The sequence below is a fragment of the Elaeis guineensis genome, chromosome 2 (assembly GCF_000442705.2).
Source record: "Elaeis guineensis isolate ETL-2024a chromosome 2, EG11, whole genome shotgun sequence".
NCBI lineage: Eukaryota > Viridiplantae > Streptophyta > Magnoliopsida > Arecales > Arecaceae > Elaeis > Elaeis guineensis.
The window spans coordinates 119,056,180-119,072,967 of record NC_025994.2 but is presented as its reverse complement, the minus strand read 5'-3'; the positions used below and the strand labels follow the sequence as shown (position 1 = coordinate 119,072,967).

Sequence of the window (16,788 nt, the reverse complement as noted above, 5' to 3'; positions counted from 1 at the left end):
ATTTTAAACATGGTCCTGTGGAATCTGTGTCATGCCTCTGACGAGCTTAAAAAAAACCTTTTGGAATATTTCCAACTAAATTCTCAGGCAGAAACCATGTCACCACTGAAATGCTGTTAACATGCAATTATTTAACTCCACACAACTAGACGTGGACCACAACTTGAACCAGCTAATGTGCTTCAAGCATCATTTGAGAACTGTACCAAATTTGCATTTTATAATGAGGATTTTACAGCCCTCTAGGAGCTCGACAGTACCTGATGATGGTTTTCTATAAGTTTCAATGGTCGTGCCTCATCATTTTAAGAACAAAAAGGAATGGATGCTTTGTGTGTATCATTAAACTATTTCAAAATTAACTAGTATTCAAAGATATAGTTTTTCTGAGAGAACATATACATAGAAGTTATAGATTTAATTGTTTGAGATACCAGAAACAAGAGGCACTATTTATTGGATGAACTTAGCTCACTTTGACACTCCAAAACAGTCCAAATTCTTGACAACTGCAAGTCCTAGCTTGACTTATGAGGAAATCCGTCTGTACATCATCCATCCTGCAGAAAGATAAGACATATTTCTGTAAAGAAACTGATCTTAACAATTATAGACCATATTCATCTTTCAACCTGATTAGCTTAAGAAAAAAGAAAGAAGAAGAAGAAGAAGAAGAAGAAGAAAGCAAGAAGAATAATTAGTTCAGAGGTGAAATCCTTGCTTCTATGATCCTAAAAAGAGATAAAATGGTATCCATTCATCAAAAAGAATATTCAAATTTGTGCTTACCAATTTATCTTCATGGTCCACCAAGTATGGCATTCTCAATATCCTCTCTACTCAGTGCATAGCTGAATCTCCTCTCCACATCCTTCTCAAGATCTCCAGGTCCACTCTTCAGGTACCTGTGAGTCAAAATCCATAACCAACCAATTAAGCTAACAGCATCAGACAGTGATTTCATCACTGAGTCCCTAGTCAGGTCAGATGGAAAAAAACTTTTCTCACAGAGGTGCTCTGCTCAAGAAACATAAATGTTCGTATATGCTAGATGGATTAACTTGCAATTGAAAAATCTAACATAAAACTAAAAATTGAAGTAATTCATGATAAAAGCAGATCTGGCCACATCAAATCATGCTATAATATTACACACCAACTTCTCATAAAATTTTTCATAATACTTCCAACCTCCGGTTTAACACTATATGCTTGAATATTGAAATGCTTCTGCAACCAAATGTATCCCCTAGCCAAAATAATATCCTGATCGTGTACTTGTACACTGTCGGCACTATATCAAATGCAAAAATCTGGCTCTGTGAAGCATGGCATTCAACGCTCTCAAAGTGACACCTCAGTGCACCATCCGTTGACTCAAGTTGAGATTCAACTTTAATTGGGTGTGTTGCCAACAAATGTTTTTTCTCCCAACATTAACCAGCAAAATGAAGTGCTCTAAGTTCAGTTAAGATGAGGAAGCCATAGGCTTTTCTGTTTCTCAGAGATTTAGCTAATAACACGAACCAAAAAGAACAGTACACGGGCAACCCATTTAATGTGTTTTTCAAGCAGTTCTTCAGATTGTGCTCTATAGGTTGGCTTGACCACATGATATTCAAACATTTATAATTAGTATAGATCTATTCAACAGAATTTGCAAATATCTTAGAGAAAAGTAATGCCCCTTTTGTTTTGATTGTGAAGGGCATGACACCCCAAATGAGCTCTTGAAGAGTCTTGGTTCAACAGGCATTCCACCCAGAAACCAGATACATTCTATTTCACGGCCTCGAAGTACAATTCTGCCTACATCTATCTGTTACAAAAAGTCGAGAAATAGAGTGAATTATGAATAACACATGCAAGATGTTATCTTCAATGCCCTTGAATTGTTGAAGTGTGCCGGCAACAGCTGCCACCATCCTCTTCGGTAGAGGCTGCAGTTTTACAAAGTTCTCAAGCTAGATGACTTATTTAAGTGGGAGATATCTACATAGACCTAGAAAACCAACAGCAGCGAATGATGGCGTCATTATTTCACCGCAACTCCTCAGCTTCATATGATCAAGTAATCAACCCATTTCTAACAATGCCCATCCTAGTTACACTACATACTCATCATATTTTCTGAAACACAAGTTATGTTCCCAAGTCCCTTAACTTCTCAAAAAACAGAACCCAAATTAAATTGTTTCACAAAATTCTCTGAGATCAAGTCACTTGTCAGCACATGGGGTTCATGAAACAATTCCTGAGCACTATTCAGCCACTCCCACTAATTTGTTGGATGTCTTTACCACTCCTTCCATTCATTCTCCCAAAAAACAGACTAAAGGCAGTCTATCACAAAAGAAAAGAAAGAAAAGAAAAGAAAAGGAAAGAAAAAAGGAAAAAAACAGAGAAACCAGGGGCAGTGAACACAAAATCTACAGGTTGCATCATCTACATCTATTTCAATTGTGGCCATGTATCCATATTGTTCGACTAAACCAGCAGTAATCAAGAAATACATATATTGAATCAACAAATGCATAATAATCTCAATCAACTTTTTTTTTAGTTATAAAAAATCTCATCTTTCACATACAACAGCATCCATGGCGGACTCCAAATAAAAGTAAGCATCTTTTCAAGCAAATCAGAATACATCTTAAACTAGATCGATGAAACCTATATAAATACTAAAGATGTAAAACTACAATAACCCAAACCACCATACAACTAATGACACAACATGAATTACAGCCATAAACAACTTCTGACATATAAAATCTCATCTTCTAAACGTCGAAGGACATTACATCTCTCGTTCGCATGCAATTGTATCTACGCACAAACTCGAACCAAAAGTCGTCATTTTTTCCAGCAAATCAACCAAAAGTTTCCATCTTTAACCAACTCAAACCCCTAATATCAATCAGGACTCGCCGAATACTAAATATTCAAAACCATGAGAAACCAAGCCACCAAATAACTAACTAAACAAGATTAAGTTCCAGGAAAGAAATCATTTTCAGGGGACCTTATGTAGAGATCGGTGACATCGAGGGAGAGCTGGGCGTGCCAATCGGGCTTCTCCGCGAACCACACCGCCCGGTCCTCGCGGCTCTGGTAGAACCCTAAATTCTTCAGCCACGCCTCTATACAGGGCAGACTGTGGGAGTAGAGGGGCTTCTTCTTGTCCGGGAGCTTCTTGAGCCACTCCTCCTCGGCGGCGGATAGCTCCGCCGACGAGGGTTTCGAGGAGAATAGTGTTCCCCTCCTCCTCCTAAGGGAGAGAGCTAGGGTTTGGGGACGAGAAAGGAATTTGGAGAAAGGGAGAGGGCAGAAGGCGAGAAGCCGATGGGCGTTCGAGGGTCGCGAGGGGGTAAAGAGGTTAGCGTTTACGATGGAATTCGGTGTCGAAATTGCCGCCATCTTTTCTTGGAATTCCGACTGGCTTCCTGGATGGTTTTCCCCGGTTAACCGGAGAGCGAGAGCTGCAGGGGTGGTGGCTGAGAGGAAGCTCTTTTCGCGGAGAGGGGATTGAATCAAGAAGATCTGCTGCTCGGCTTCTCGTAGCAAAGACGGAATTCCGGCACACCGTTGGGATAGTTATGCCGCATGTTGTTCCTATCCTTACCTGACCATAATTCTGAAATTATATAAAATTAACCATTCTTCACATTTCAAATTTCATAACAATTCTAGTTATATTTTTTTCCACTTGTATTAAAAAAATCATATAAAATTCTTTATTCTGACAAGGACTCCAACAAAAAAAAAAAAAAAAACTCCATTCCATCCAAAATTTTCATAATTTTATGAATAATGAGAGAATTTTACGTCTTTTAAAATTTAAATTCAAATTAATTTGTTGGCCAAGAGTTTAATTTTATATATCGATACGGCATGTTGGTATAATTTTTAAATTTTTATAATAATTTTTAATAAATTTTTATTTAAATTTATTAAATTTTTAAAAAAATTAAATAATTGAATAAGCACGAGCTGCCCTCACAGAATTCTTATTAAGTTAGAATTCTATATATAATGGAAGGAGCTTAATGTCCTCGTCTATCAAAATATATAATGATTTGTTGATAAATTGGCCCTATATAATTATGATCGTCCAGTTCACAGGGAATATATTTTTAAATCACCATCATCTATAGTCTACTATGATAATTCTGTATAATCATGGCTATTACATTAATCATGCATGGCTGTGATTGGAAAACAAACAGTTTGAATTTCAAATCTATCATGTTAACCTGGATTTGAACCAACAACTCTCTAACATCTTTGCTGCCTATTTATTTTTGATCGTTACTATAAACCCTAAGTATGGTTGAAATAGGATCGGATACGAATTGAATATCAATATATCTATATCTATATTTATTTATCTGATGAATATAAATATAAATATAGATATTATTTAAATATTAAAATTTATATTCATATTTATTTTAAATAGATGTGAATATAATTTGAAAATCGTAAGTATGAATATAATTACGGATATAATTTAAATAATTTAAATTTATGATTATAAAATTTAAAATATTATTAAATAGATTATAAATTAAATTAATAATATATTTATATAATTTTATATTTTTTAAAAAATAATAAATATTATATAAAATTATATAAGATTATGTTGATTCAGATATTTTGATACGGATCAAATAGTTGTCTATTTATATTTATATATTTTTTAATAAATATAAATTTTAATCAAAATTTTAAATTTTTATTTATATTTAAATTAATTTAGAATTAAAAATAGATTTAAACGGAAAATATTCGTATCACTTTCGTTCCTAATCGTGGGACGTTCTGCGATCGGTGTCCGTCGGCCATGGCCAACCCGCAAGCAACAGAGACGTGACAATCTGGTGCCGGGCGTTACGTAAAACCGTGGGCTCAACTGACCCACCGGTTGGCTACTAAACCACCCGGCATCTTGTTGTTTCGCTGTCCAGATGCTCGTGACCCGGGAATTTTTTACTTCGAAAAATTCAGAGACGCCACTTCCCAGTTGCAGTGGCTGGGCGTGGAGCTCATCAGCCGAAGAGATTCCGTCTCTCAGCAGCTTGATTTCGTTAAACCCCATCGCTCCCTCACTCCCTCGAGCGTACTCCGTCCCCGTCTCTCACTTCTTAGGCCACTAAAACCCTAAACCCCAGATCAAACCCCCGTCCAGTGACGAGAAACCTGGGCGGATCCGGCAGCGTGTCAGCTTCGATCCTGGCAACTTCTGGTACGTACATCCTTTTTTTTTTTTGGATAAAAAAATGCTAAATTTGTCGAAAAGATGATGGAGAATGTAAGGATTTCTGAAGAGCTTGTAGACTTTAAGGAAATCATTAATGCAGTTCATCTCTGGTTGATTTATAGGATAATAAGTATTCGGAGTTTTTCTCCTTGAATTAGGGACCTTCTGATTTAATTCTTTAATTTTAGGCTATCCTGGTTTTGGGTTTTCGCTCAAAAAGATGGTTTGATGCCTGATAAGGCCTCGTAATTAGGGTGGAGAGGTTATGTGATCTGCTTATAGTTTTTACTTACGCTGAACAAGTGGAATTCCATGGGGATTGTGGAAGAAAACGAATGTATGTTGCATCGTGAGGATATTAGGGCCTGTTTTCTATCGTCTTGGTCTCTGTTTTTGGATTCCTCCATTAGAACAACCAATTACATCGATAGAATTCATGTGCATCAGGATTCTCCTATCATGAAAACTACATCATCAGGTGATGTAAGTTTGTCAATACATTCTGTCAATGTAGAAGACTTTGATCAAGTACTCCTTTTGGCTAGTAACAGTAATGTTCTTTAAGAAACTTAGCAATATATTCTTTTATTGTGGTGACAACCTTTCCAGGAAACCTTCTTTTCATTAGCTCCAATTTCTGTTCTATCTAGTGGGTTCTGATCTGAGTTGGGCAAATGCCAGTTCAATAAGGTAACTGGAGCTCTGAAAGACAACAACTGCCTTTTTTAAGAAGATTTTTTGATTAAAAATGCAATTTGTGGTTCATCGTTTGACATAGATGACAATCATGATAAGATTTTCTTACAGTTATCTGATTGAATGAAGTCTGCTTCTAGTATTTCTTTCTTTCACTTCATTTGGAATTCAGTGTTTAATTCCTTATTTATATCGTCATGGGAGCCCTCTGTTAATTTATTGTTCAATAGGAGAGTCTTGATTCAAATGGAGATGATTGTCATGACATTGGTTGTACTTATTGTACTTGGAGCTCTTTATACATCCCAAGATCAAAAAATAAAGGTAGCATCACTCACATCCTAAATCTTTTGAGCAATATATGCTGTAATCATGCCAATCTTCCACCTTATTTTATCCATGTAGGTAAAGCTAAAGGAACTCATACCGATGCTACATCAAAGGTACATTATTTAACATACAACCGCCAATTTGTTGGATATTTATTTCTGTTATGTTCTTTTCTCTGCTTGAGATACACTCAGCTAGACATGTTGAATTGCTTTAGTAATTAGAAGAATGCCTAATTTCTATGCTATAAGGCTTAGGGTGTGAAATATGTTACTAAAATTTAACTAGTTTTTTATTGACATCTATACAATTAGAAAATTTCTTTAATTTCATCTCTATCCAAACTATATCTGCATATATTAATCGAATTGATTTTTTTCCCATGAAATCAGGACTGTCTATCAATCTAGGTTATTTTTTCTTAATTTGATGAATTTGTAAATATTGATCTTCATGTATCTTCTTTATCTTGTATAGACGAGTTGGATAGAAGGAAAAATTGAATCTATATAACTACATTTTTGAAATCATAAATCAGTGATTAAGAAGTTTCGTGAGACATGCTAGTAAAATCTTTAGCAATGAAAGAATAGAACATAGGGGACAGAAGCAGGAAGCAGCTCAGTGAATTTAGTACCCGCTCATGAGATTTGTGTTTCTGATTCAGTCTGGTAGGCACTTGGATGTCATGTCTAGCATTTACGGGATTTGATTTTTCTGAGACTGTTGTCAATCTTCTATCTTGCTATGATCATGTTGCAGCTTAATCCCTGCAATAAATGCGAACTCATCCCTGTTAAGCCAATCCAAGGTGTCCCATTTCTGGTCAAGTCAGGATGGTCATGCCATACAGAATACAGGAAAGGAGTTAGGTCTAAACTATCCAAACCAAGGGAATAGGATCCAGTAAATATACCAATCTGCCCAGTTGCCTAGAAGTTTTGCTTCTATTCTGCCTTCGTACCATTAGTTAGGCATGTCATAGTAATTGTGGGTTTCCAAATCTAACTTTTGACAATTGTATCTGTCAATTTTTATTTCCAATTTGTCAGCTAAATTTACATGTAAGGAATTTAAGATCTTAAGCAATATAAGATCTGAACACTGAACCTTTAATCTTTAAACAATATGCCAATTCCATATAGCAATTATTACACAAAATATATGAAAGTATAGTGCTTTATTTGGATCGCTGTGCACTAGACCGATACATCTTATGCTTAATTTAAAGAAAAAGCTTGCAGACATGGGAGGAGGGAAACTTTTTCTGTACATCTTTTTCTTTTTCCATGTGTGTTATGTATGTGACATGTGTGTGTTCTGACTATACAATGTAGTACTCATCTAGTTTGAATATCTTGTTACAAGTTAGAATTTCCCTGTTAGACGGTGGTTCTTGAGCAATTCTTTTCTTTATATGTTTTGCTTAGACATTGAAGAATTACACAAAGAACGAGGTATCCCTACATAATAAAAGAGATGATTGTTGGATCATCATCCAAGGAAAGGTTGTATGATGTATTTTGTATTCATACTATTTTTTTTTTTTCCAAAGTTTCATGACAGCAAAATAGTCTGCTTCACAAAGCAATATGTTTGTCTCTGTGTAGGTGTATGATGTTACTCCATATGTGGAGGAACATCCAGGTGGCGATGCTATACTAAACAATGCTGGAGGTGATTCGACCGAGGGATTTTATGGGTCTGTGCCTGTTATACAGTCATGTTTTATTCTTCTTAAATAACATTTGGTTGTAAATTAACCTTTGATTGGTGTTATTTTGCAGAATGACCTTCTTTCCAGCTTTGTTTTTTTTTTTTTTGCTTGTATTATAATCATCGAAACTTTCTTTACTCCAATTCTGATAATTGAAATATAGAAAATTTTAACAATTTGATGATATCATTGGTATGATTCTTTATTAATATATCTGTTACATGTGTTACTTGTATCTTCGTTCAGTTGGCTCTGGCCAGCAGCTGACATGTGCCAAATTCCGCCTGTATTTTTGTCTCAGTCCATCTGAGTAGTAGAACAATGTCAAGCATTGACTGGAATGTATAAAAATAAAATATGAGTTCATCGTGATCAAATATCATCAAGCTGATCACTCTTTCCCTCTGTTTAACTTTTTCGAAACTGAGGACTTCCTCTTCTCTATTAATTTGATTTTCTTAAAAGAGAGTGGAGTTTGATAAGATCCCGCTTAGGCTTTGCTTCATAATCTGTCCATGGAACATGCTCGTCTATTTATAATTTAATATATAGAAAAATACCTTTTGATCCAAAGAAGGCTTTATCTGTTGGTTAATAACCCATAAAAGTTATTGATTATTTTGTTAGGTAGAATAGTTTAGTTATAGCTGAAAAATGGGTGGGAAATCTTGTTTTTATGAAATCTGACTGACCTATAATATTGTTTAGATGACAAGAAATTTAATACTATCTTAATTTTATTTTCCTTTTAATTGTTACTTCTAGGTTTTTAATTTTCTTTTTCTGGTTCTGCAGGCCACAACATGCTACTCGTGTCTTTGACATGGTTGATGAGTTCTACATTGGGGACCTGAAGAGCTGAAGTTTAAGTTATCTGAAATCTGAAACTTGGAAAATTCCCTAAGCTCGACATCAAATGCCTTCGAGAGTATTTCAGGCTTAGATTCTCAAAACGAGTCTAGCTAGCAGATAGTGCTATATTCCCTGTAGTGTTAGTGTATTTTTTTTCACAGAACTGTGGTGATCCGTGGGAAGGTATTTTCAGTCTATCTCTTATTCTGATTCGAGCAACTTTACATCATCGTTGAGTACAATTTGAAATACTATGTTGAGAATTAACAAATTACTTGCAAATTTCTTGCTAACTCAACATGCTTGCTAACCAAAAAAGCTTTCAATTTATGACCTCATAATATTTGATATCAGGTCTTTTACTTTTTTTAATATATATATCACTTCTTTCTCTTTATTACAGAATAGGAAATTTGTGTTCCTCTACCTTGGGAAGTTGATAAAGAGTAAAAATACAGAAAGAATTTTAGTATGTGGAACAGAAAGCGCAGGATGCAAGAAATTTGGAATGACATTGGTGAAAAATGTTATGGATACATTCTTGGGTGACTGAAGGACCGGTCTGCAATTTCAATCATGTACTATCAGCGAAAGAGCAAAGTTGGGAAACGAATGAAACAATGTGTTATGCAAAGTGGGTTCTCATCATCTTGACCCACATTCCTGTTTTTGAGGCCGTCTCTGGTGCCTGCACTCAGCTAAACAATTTCGCGTTCCAAGCCACCTGGAGGAAGATGCTTCCTCTCTCCTTTGCCTCATTCCTTTTTGCATCAAGCTAGCACCACCCTCTACGGAATGTTCTTAGAAGGGGGAATAAAAAAAAAAAGGAAGACATCTCATGGTGCGCCTCCATTCTCAAGGACTGGTTGACTTCTAATCATTGTTGCAGAAGGCATCCTGCTCCTCCCAATCCAAATTGCCTCCAGAGCTTCACTCTCTTCGGCCTGCCTTACCATCTGTTCCCTTTTCCTCTTCTTAACCAACTTGAACATCGCCACAACAATCAAACTCAGCAACGCAACAACTCCGCCCCCAATTGCTGCCACCCAAAGCCACCACTTCTTCTCTTTCCTTTTTCCCATCACCAAAGAATGGTCTGTGTCCTCTAACGGCACAACGATTGCAAAGTGGCCTGTACTCCTCGTCATACACACATTTGACGATTCTATATCACCAAGATCCACTGTTCCATTAGGCCAGAATCTTGCACACTTTGCTGTGGAATTCGACCCTTTTGGCAATGCAGCTCCGGGGAAGCTAATTGAAACGGCACTTCCATTCACCCTGAAATCGAGGTCCATGGTGGTATTGGAGCTTGCATTAAATGCATCATAAGCTAGGAAACCAATGACAGGCCCAACGAGTTTATGGCCTGTCACATTGTAATAAGAAGCGGACCAATTGCCCCAGTCCTGGTAGACGACGACCAGCCTCCTGACGAAGGGCACTGCCGTAGTTCCTGGAGGAATATGGAATGCAGTGAAGCTGGCACCCTTTCTCCATAAGCTGCTGCTCCTCAGCCTCAAGACCGAAGCCGTCATGCCCGATAGATTCGCAGGGAGGGAGATGTGGTACACCACACCAGTGCGATGCCGCTCCAGCGCTTGGAAAGCATGATCTCGGATTACAGAATCCAACATGTCGGTGGCGGAGATGTTACTCCAACTTTGGCCCGACGACAAGAGAAAGCAAGAGAAGAGAAGCAATTTGGAGAACCAACAGCGTCTTCGATCCATCGATCCAATAAAACAAAACACTTGAATTTTCTTAATTCCAAACTGTATTATCTCAGCTCGCCTACTTATTGAATCCTTGGCCACTTCTTTCGTCGATGAGAAGCTCTTCCGAGGGGTTGAAAGAAAAGATGGGATGAGAAAATGGAGTTGGCAAGGGGTGTCACAGGAGCTGTAGGTGGAAAGGTAAGAGAGGAAGCCATCTCAAATTAAAAAATATTTGCTTCCATGGGAGGCGAGGAGAAAGGGCTTTAAACCTCTATATTGGGAATTTGGGACTCTTTCTTCTTTGAAAAGGGATTTGGAATGTTTTCATGGTAGAAAGAGCTGTCAAAACGCGTGCGGTTTGGTGTCAAAAACAACGAGAGAACGGCGCCAACGAAGGGTGGCGGGAGGAACAAAACACGCAGAAGAGAACAGAAACGGCTGGCCAGGCTTGGCTGGCCAAACTCTAAATATAAACGAAGACAAAGGGGTGCTTGATGCCATAATAATGGTGATGGTTGTCGTTTTACTAAAGTTTTAAGAGTGGTGGATTAGTTGCATGGGGTGGTCGGCGTTTCGTACAGTTGCCACGTGGATGGTAGTTGATTTTTTTCAGCTCTGGACGGCTGCAAAGTGGATGGTGATGGATATAACCACTCGCACCATCTCATGCCAATCTTGATCCATACATGGTCTTTCGGATAATGTCGTCCATCTAATTTTGGTTTAGACAAGGGCCGAGCATGGTACATTCAATGGAAGAATCATGTATTATCCTTTCAAATGATTTGTTTCAAAATCTATGTCAGTGAAATGGAGAAAATTAGCAAGGGGATGAGAAGCGAAAACCTTAAGAGAGCAATTAAAAGACTGCATCTTGATGAATTAGATTGCAGGCTTGGTATGAACCTCTCTGATGTGATTTATATCACAACCCTTGTGTGGCTCGCTGATTTGATTTAAATTGACCTAATTCTATAATGTGGGAGTCGCTTTAATAAAAGCAATGTCATGCAGCACCACTATCCATCACTTTATTCAAGAATCTTGATTGGGTAGGAGGGCATTGTCATGATTTATGGAGTGGTTTGGCAAATCATTTGGGGCCCACTCAGAATATGAATATAGTGGTGAATATAGGGAGGATGAATAGTATATTTGTTCTATAAAAAAATGATTTAAATAAACACATGAAATGAGCATTTAAGTAAAAGGCTAAATTGTCTTAAGATAAATCAATATTTACAACTAGAAAATTATTCAAGGATTATTTAGAAATGACAATGCCTTGCAAGATTTCAAGGTGCTCTATATGAGGGGCGTGGCCATAAATCAATAAGCAGCACCTTTTTTGAGGTTGTAATGTATGTGATATCACACACACACAGACAAATATGATTTTTGCACGAATGCCTTTGCTTTTCACTTTTTTATCTGTTCACTTTTTTATCATCAAAGTGATAAAAGAGACTCAATTGCAGTTAAACTTTAACCATTGTTACAAGCAACAAAATTGTCCTTGAGTCATCAGTTAGTAGAAGAGATTTTAAAGGGCATCTGCACAATTTTTGCCGTGAGTTATAGTTAAAAATATTTTAAAATCTTAAAATTATCTAAGAAATTGAATGTAGAAATATATGCATAATCAATGATATATTATCAATTTTAAATAGTACATTTTGAATGATATGTAACATCCTCATCATAAAAAAGACATAAGCCAATATTTTATAGTATTTTTTAATAGCAGCATAAATTAAAAAAATCATAAATTATCTAGTTTAAAGATTAAAAATATATGATAGAAAAATATTAGAAATTATTAATATTTTTTGATTATTTTAAATAAAAATATTTTGTAAATATTCAAAAATTTATGTGAAGTATATTATGTACTAATGAGCCAAAGCATTTATGATTTGATAAAAATTATTATTGAATTTTTTACAATCACAACGAACTGTGCTTGATTTTATATTTTTAAGCATTAAAATAAATACCTATTTTAGATGCAATTCTAAAATTTGGTTTGTTTGATTTTGGACCACTAAGATGAACAGACTTACTGGTTAAGATAAATTTATCTATAATTTCTGGTGAATCGTCCTATTTTGTATCGTTCACTCAATTTAGGTTTGGTTGCTATCAAATTGGATGATTGTTTAAATTTGGCCAAAATTATCTAACCCAATATTGAGTTGGTTTCTTCCAAGATTTAGGGTGTGAAGAAACGACAAATCATCAATTTTTGTGTGGACCATTTCATGAAAATATTTTTGTGGTTTAGGAGCCATCAAGGGTGGAAGCATGGGAGTACATAGGTGCAGTATTTCCTAGTCAATTTGCAACAAAATCTCAGCTAACAATAATAGTTTTACATGAGGGTGGAAGAGGAGAGGCTATGATGATAATGGGAGGGGTTATTACCTCAACTCCAGCATGGAATCGAGGTTAGATTGGCAAAGAATTTGATGGCTAAACTAAAAAATTTCATCCAAAAATCGATGGTGATTATCGATGGTTCAATAATCGGAGAGGAGCCCTAGAGTTTTGTCTGGGTCTAGCAGCCCTATGACTCTGACTCTCATGAGAAAGGAGAGTTCCATTGCGAGTCTACTGTTAGCCTAGCACATGCAAAGCATGTGCTAAGCCTACAATTTGACCGGATAGCCTGTTTACTTGACCGGCCTGTTGTTTCCTAATAATTGCCTGGAAATCAGTGTTTGATTCCCTCATGGAAGGTGTGGCTTAGAAGAGATCTAGTGTTGCGACTGGATGATAGCTTTGAAGGGTCACTCCAGAAGCAAGAAATCATTCACAACATTGTTTCATTCAGTAATTTCAGAACACCATTTTATTTAATGGTTCCCAATTGAGGACCGATGGTCCAAGTCATGCGACGAAATCTTGAGTTTATGAACGCACATTGGTCATCGAGTGTCATGAACTTGTCACCATCCTTGGGCTAAATTCCATGGGCCACCAGAAAGTTTAGAAGAAAGATTGACCAGTAGTAGACTGGTGCGATCATTTTGACATGTCCATCCAAGATCCGGTGGGACAGACTAGATTGTCTATATATAGATATATTTCTACGACCAAGACTGAAATTTCTTGGACTTTAGAATAAATGGCCCAAATGATGCATCTTTCGTACTCCCTAAAACAAAATCATGTGATCATGTATTTTTGTCCTAAGAAAAACAAACGTTAACAGTAGTGATTAGGTGATGAGAGATAGTCAGATAGGAGGCATAAAATGTAGAATATGCATTGGATAAAAATCACAAAGCAGAACATCCGGATCCAAGTCGAAACAAGTCAGCAGTGATAGCATCAATAAATTAGTGTTTAACCAAAAATAAATAAATTGCTGGATGACAGTGGCTGAGCCTGATGCTTGATGAAGGGGGGGTAACACCATCCCTTTTTTTTTTTTGGGAGTCTTTAGGTGGAGATTGGCCGTAGTTTCTTTTCATATTACCATGGAGTGCGACAAAAGTAATGGTTTCAGTTGCAGCATTAATTTATGGAAGCATGAACCTAAACCTCTCTCAAGTAGATGCCAATCGGCTGAGGTAAGACTATTAGTTGATGAGGTACGACCTTCGTCATGCAACATAAATGAAAAGATGCTTGTAAATTTATCCAATAATTTTCTTGGAATTGGTGTAAATCTGGTTTTTTACTACCAAACACAGCAAGAAGGTGGTTTGTTGGGGGCTGAAAAAAATCATGAGTTGAATAAATTGTTGGGAGATTTTTGAGCGAGATAAGATAGTTGGGGGACCCAAAAGAAAAGAAATTTGGAAATTGGAATTATCTCAAAGCCTCGAAGGAATGTAATTTTGACAAGCCGATTCATGTATCTAAATTTGACTGGGCACATAGGGTTCACACATCCAAATGATCACCGGAGGAGAAGCCGCTTGTTTCCATGGATATTGACGAGGATGGAGAGTGCAGCAGTACCAGCTTTACGAAGAAACGAAGAACCATCCATAGTCTGCTGCTGTGTTATCAGAAAATGCGGAAAAGTCCAGCATTCTTTCCTCCATTAATGGGATGGCGTTGTTTGACTGAACTCTCTCATAGAACCAATTGGTCTGGACCGCTTTCTTTGACTTCTTTTTTGACCGTTTGACCCTGCTCAACCCCTCAGAGCTGACCCTTGGGTCCTGGCGTAAGGTTTGCTGCCCATTCTTAATATCAATAATCTTATCAATTAATCATGCTACTGCTACGCTCATCTCTTTTAAGACATTCACAAGGCTGGTCTTCTTACCGGAGGACTAGCATGTAAACAAAAAATCGTGTGACATTAACTTTGACTAATTAATCATGTTATGTTGTTTTTAAATCACAAGCCAAGTCGGATGCGGCGCCAGTAAGTTTTTGTTCGAGTTCTGATGGCGACAACAAATAGACCTCTGATACATTCCCTCAATTCTGAAGTCAATACTTACATGTCGGGTTCCAATCTTAGAGGCATGACTCTTCCATGTTGCTTGAGTTTTCTTAAATGCATGCTTGCCTCCTTATTTCATCTCAAAGTCTAACAATGGCGTTGTCGTTCTCTTACTGTTTCCAAGTTGCCATGCACCTCTCGGTGCTGTTGTTCTTCATTATTCCTGAGTATTTTTCCTCATCAGTGAGTAGCAACTTCACTGATCTCATGGCATTACTTGCCATCAAATCCCACATGACCTCCAACACCCCCGGCAACATACTCTCCATTCCGAATAAATATTCATTGTAATGGTTATATCATGCCATATCTGTCACAAACCTATAAAAGTCTTTTTCTTGTTTTCGCCAGCAAGGATAAATATTAATAGTAAATTAATAAAGGATAAACACTAATATCGAATAACTAACGTTGATGTCATGTAAAATGTGCTGACGTTAGTAATATTAGTGCTTATCCTTTACTATTTGTACTTATCCTTGCTGGCGAAAAGAAAGGCTTTCATTGGTTTGTGACGGATGTGACGTGGTGTAACCGTTACAACGAATATTTATTCATCCCGGTAATAATAATTTGACAGGTTCAGTTCCACCCTTCCTTGGCAATCCAATTGCTCACTCTCAGCACAAACAACTTGGAGGATCTATTCCCCCTGAGTTAGGTCGCCTTGATAAACTGCGGTTACCGAACTTGGGGAAGAATACAGTTTAGCAGGCACCACACCAAGTTCAATCTTCAACATCTCTTCTTTAGAAAAGCTTTCATTGGCGTTCAATAGACTTTCTAGCCAATTACCTGCCGGCATTGGTTTTCAGCTCCCAAACCTCCAAGGATTATGTATCAATGAGAACTTATTCAGTGGTTAGGTCCAGGTTCTCTTTCCAATGCTTCCGTGCTTTCCATGCTGGAGTTTTCTGACAAACTTCTAAGTGGGTCAGTTCGGACAACACTAGGAGACTTTTGAGACTCTGAGCTTACAAGGAAACCAGCTTGACAGTGGGCTTGGATTTATCTCCTCTTTGACAAGGTGCAGGTTCTTGGAAAACTTACTGATAGGAGAGAACAGCTTTGGTGGTCATCTGCCAGCATGCATTGGTAACCTATCGACCGAGCTTCTTCGCTTCAGAGCTCCAAATTGCCAGCTAACTGGGGAGATCCCTGCTTCTTTAGGTAACTTGAGTAGCTTGATATATTTGAATTTGCATGATAACCATTTGTTAGGAGCCATTCCACCTGAGATCACCCAGCTTGAGAATTTGCAGCTGATTTATCTCGATATTAACAGCCTTGAAGGTTCTGTTCCTGAAGAACTCTGTCAACTAAGATCGCTATATATTTATTTTCTGTATGAAAACATGTTATCTGGTCGATTCCAGACTGCTTACACAGTATTAGCAGGCTAGAACGGCTCTCTCTAGCTGCTAATAATTTATCTTCTGTCATACCTTCAAGTATATGGGACCTTACAGATCTCTACTTTATGAAACTGTCACAGAATTCTCTAGTGGGCTCACTCGGCTCAGAAGTAGGGAATTTGAAAGCCCTGGGACAATTGGATCTCTTTGATAACCAGTTGACAGGCACTGTTCCAAGCACTGTAGGTGATCTACAGATGCTTAAATACCTCATCCTTTCCCAGAATTCATTCTCCGGTCCAATTCCAGAATTTTTTTTTTTTTTTTTTTTTTTGATGAAGGTCCAATTCCAGAATCATTTGTTCACTTGATAAACATGGAAGGCA

At 37.2% G+C, this 16,788-nt stretch overlaps 3 protein-coding genes across 3 annotated transcripts; 1 reads left to right on the top strand and 2 right to left on the bottom strand.

Annotated features, from left to right (window-relative positions):
• Positions 1-337: 337 nt before the first annotated feature.
• Positions 338-3,605, bottom strand: LOC105039773 (uncharacterized). Its single transcript, XM_010916041.4, has 3 exons — positions 3,026-3,605; positions 790-905; positions 338-560 (listed from the first exon to the last, which is right to left on the bottom strand). The coding sequence occupies exons 1-2, from the start codon at positions 3,418-3,420 to the stop codon at positions 800-802; spliced, it is 501 nt and encodes a 166-aa protein (XP_010914343.1). The 5' UTR covers positions 3,421-3,605; the 3' UTR covers positions 338-560; positions 790-799.
• A 2,603-nt stretch (positions 3,606-6,208) lies between these two features.
• LOC105039782 (cytochrome B5-like protein) lies at positions 6,209-9,209 on the top strand. Its single transcript, XM_019854597.3, is given in 6 exon segments — positions 6,209-6,260; positions 6,263-6,286; positions 6,368-6,405; positions 7,723-7,800; positions 7,903-7,994; positions 8,805-9,209. Coding segments are annotated over 6 exon segments (351 nt in total). The 3' UTR covers positions 8,872-9,209.
• A 59-nt stretch (positions 9,210-9,268) lies between these two features.
• Positions 9,269-10,951, bottom strand: LOC105039791 (uncharacterized). The gene has a single exon (XM_010916065.4). It carries the CDS (start codon positions 10,595-10,597, stop codon positions 9,698-9,700), a length of 900 nt encoding a protein of 299 aa, XP_010914367.1. The 5' UTR covers positions 10,598-10,951; the 3' UTR covers positions 9,269-9,697.
• Positions 10,952-16,788: the final 5,837 nt, after the last annotated feature.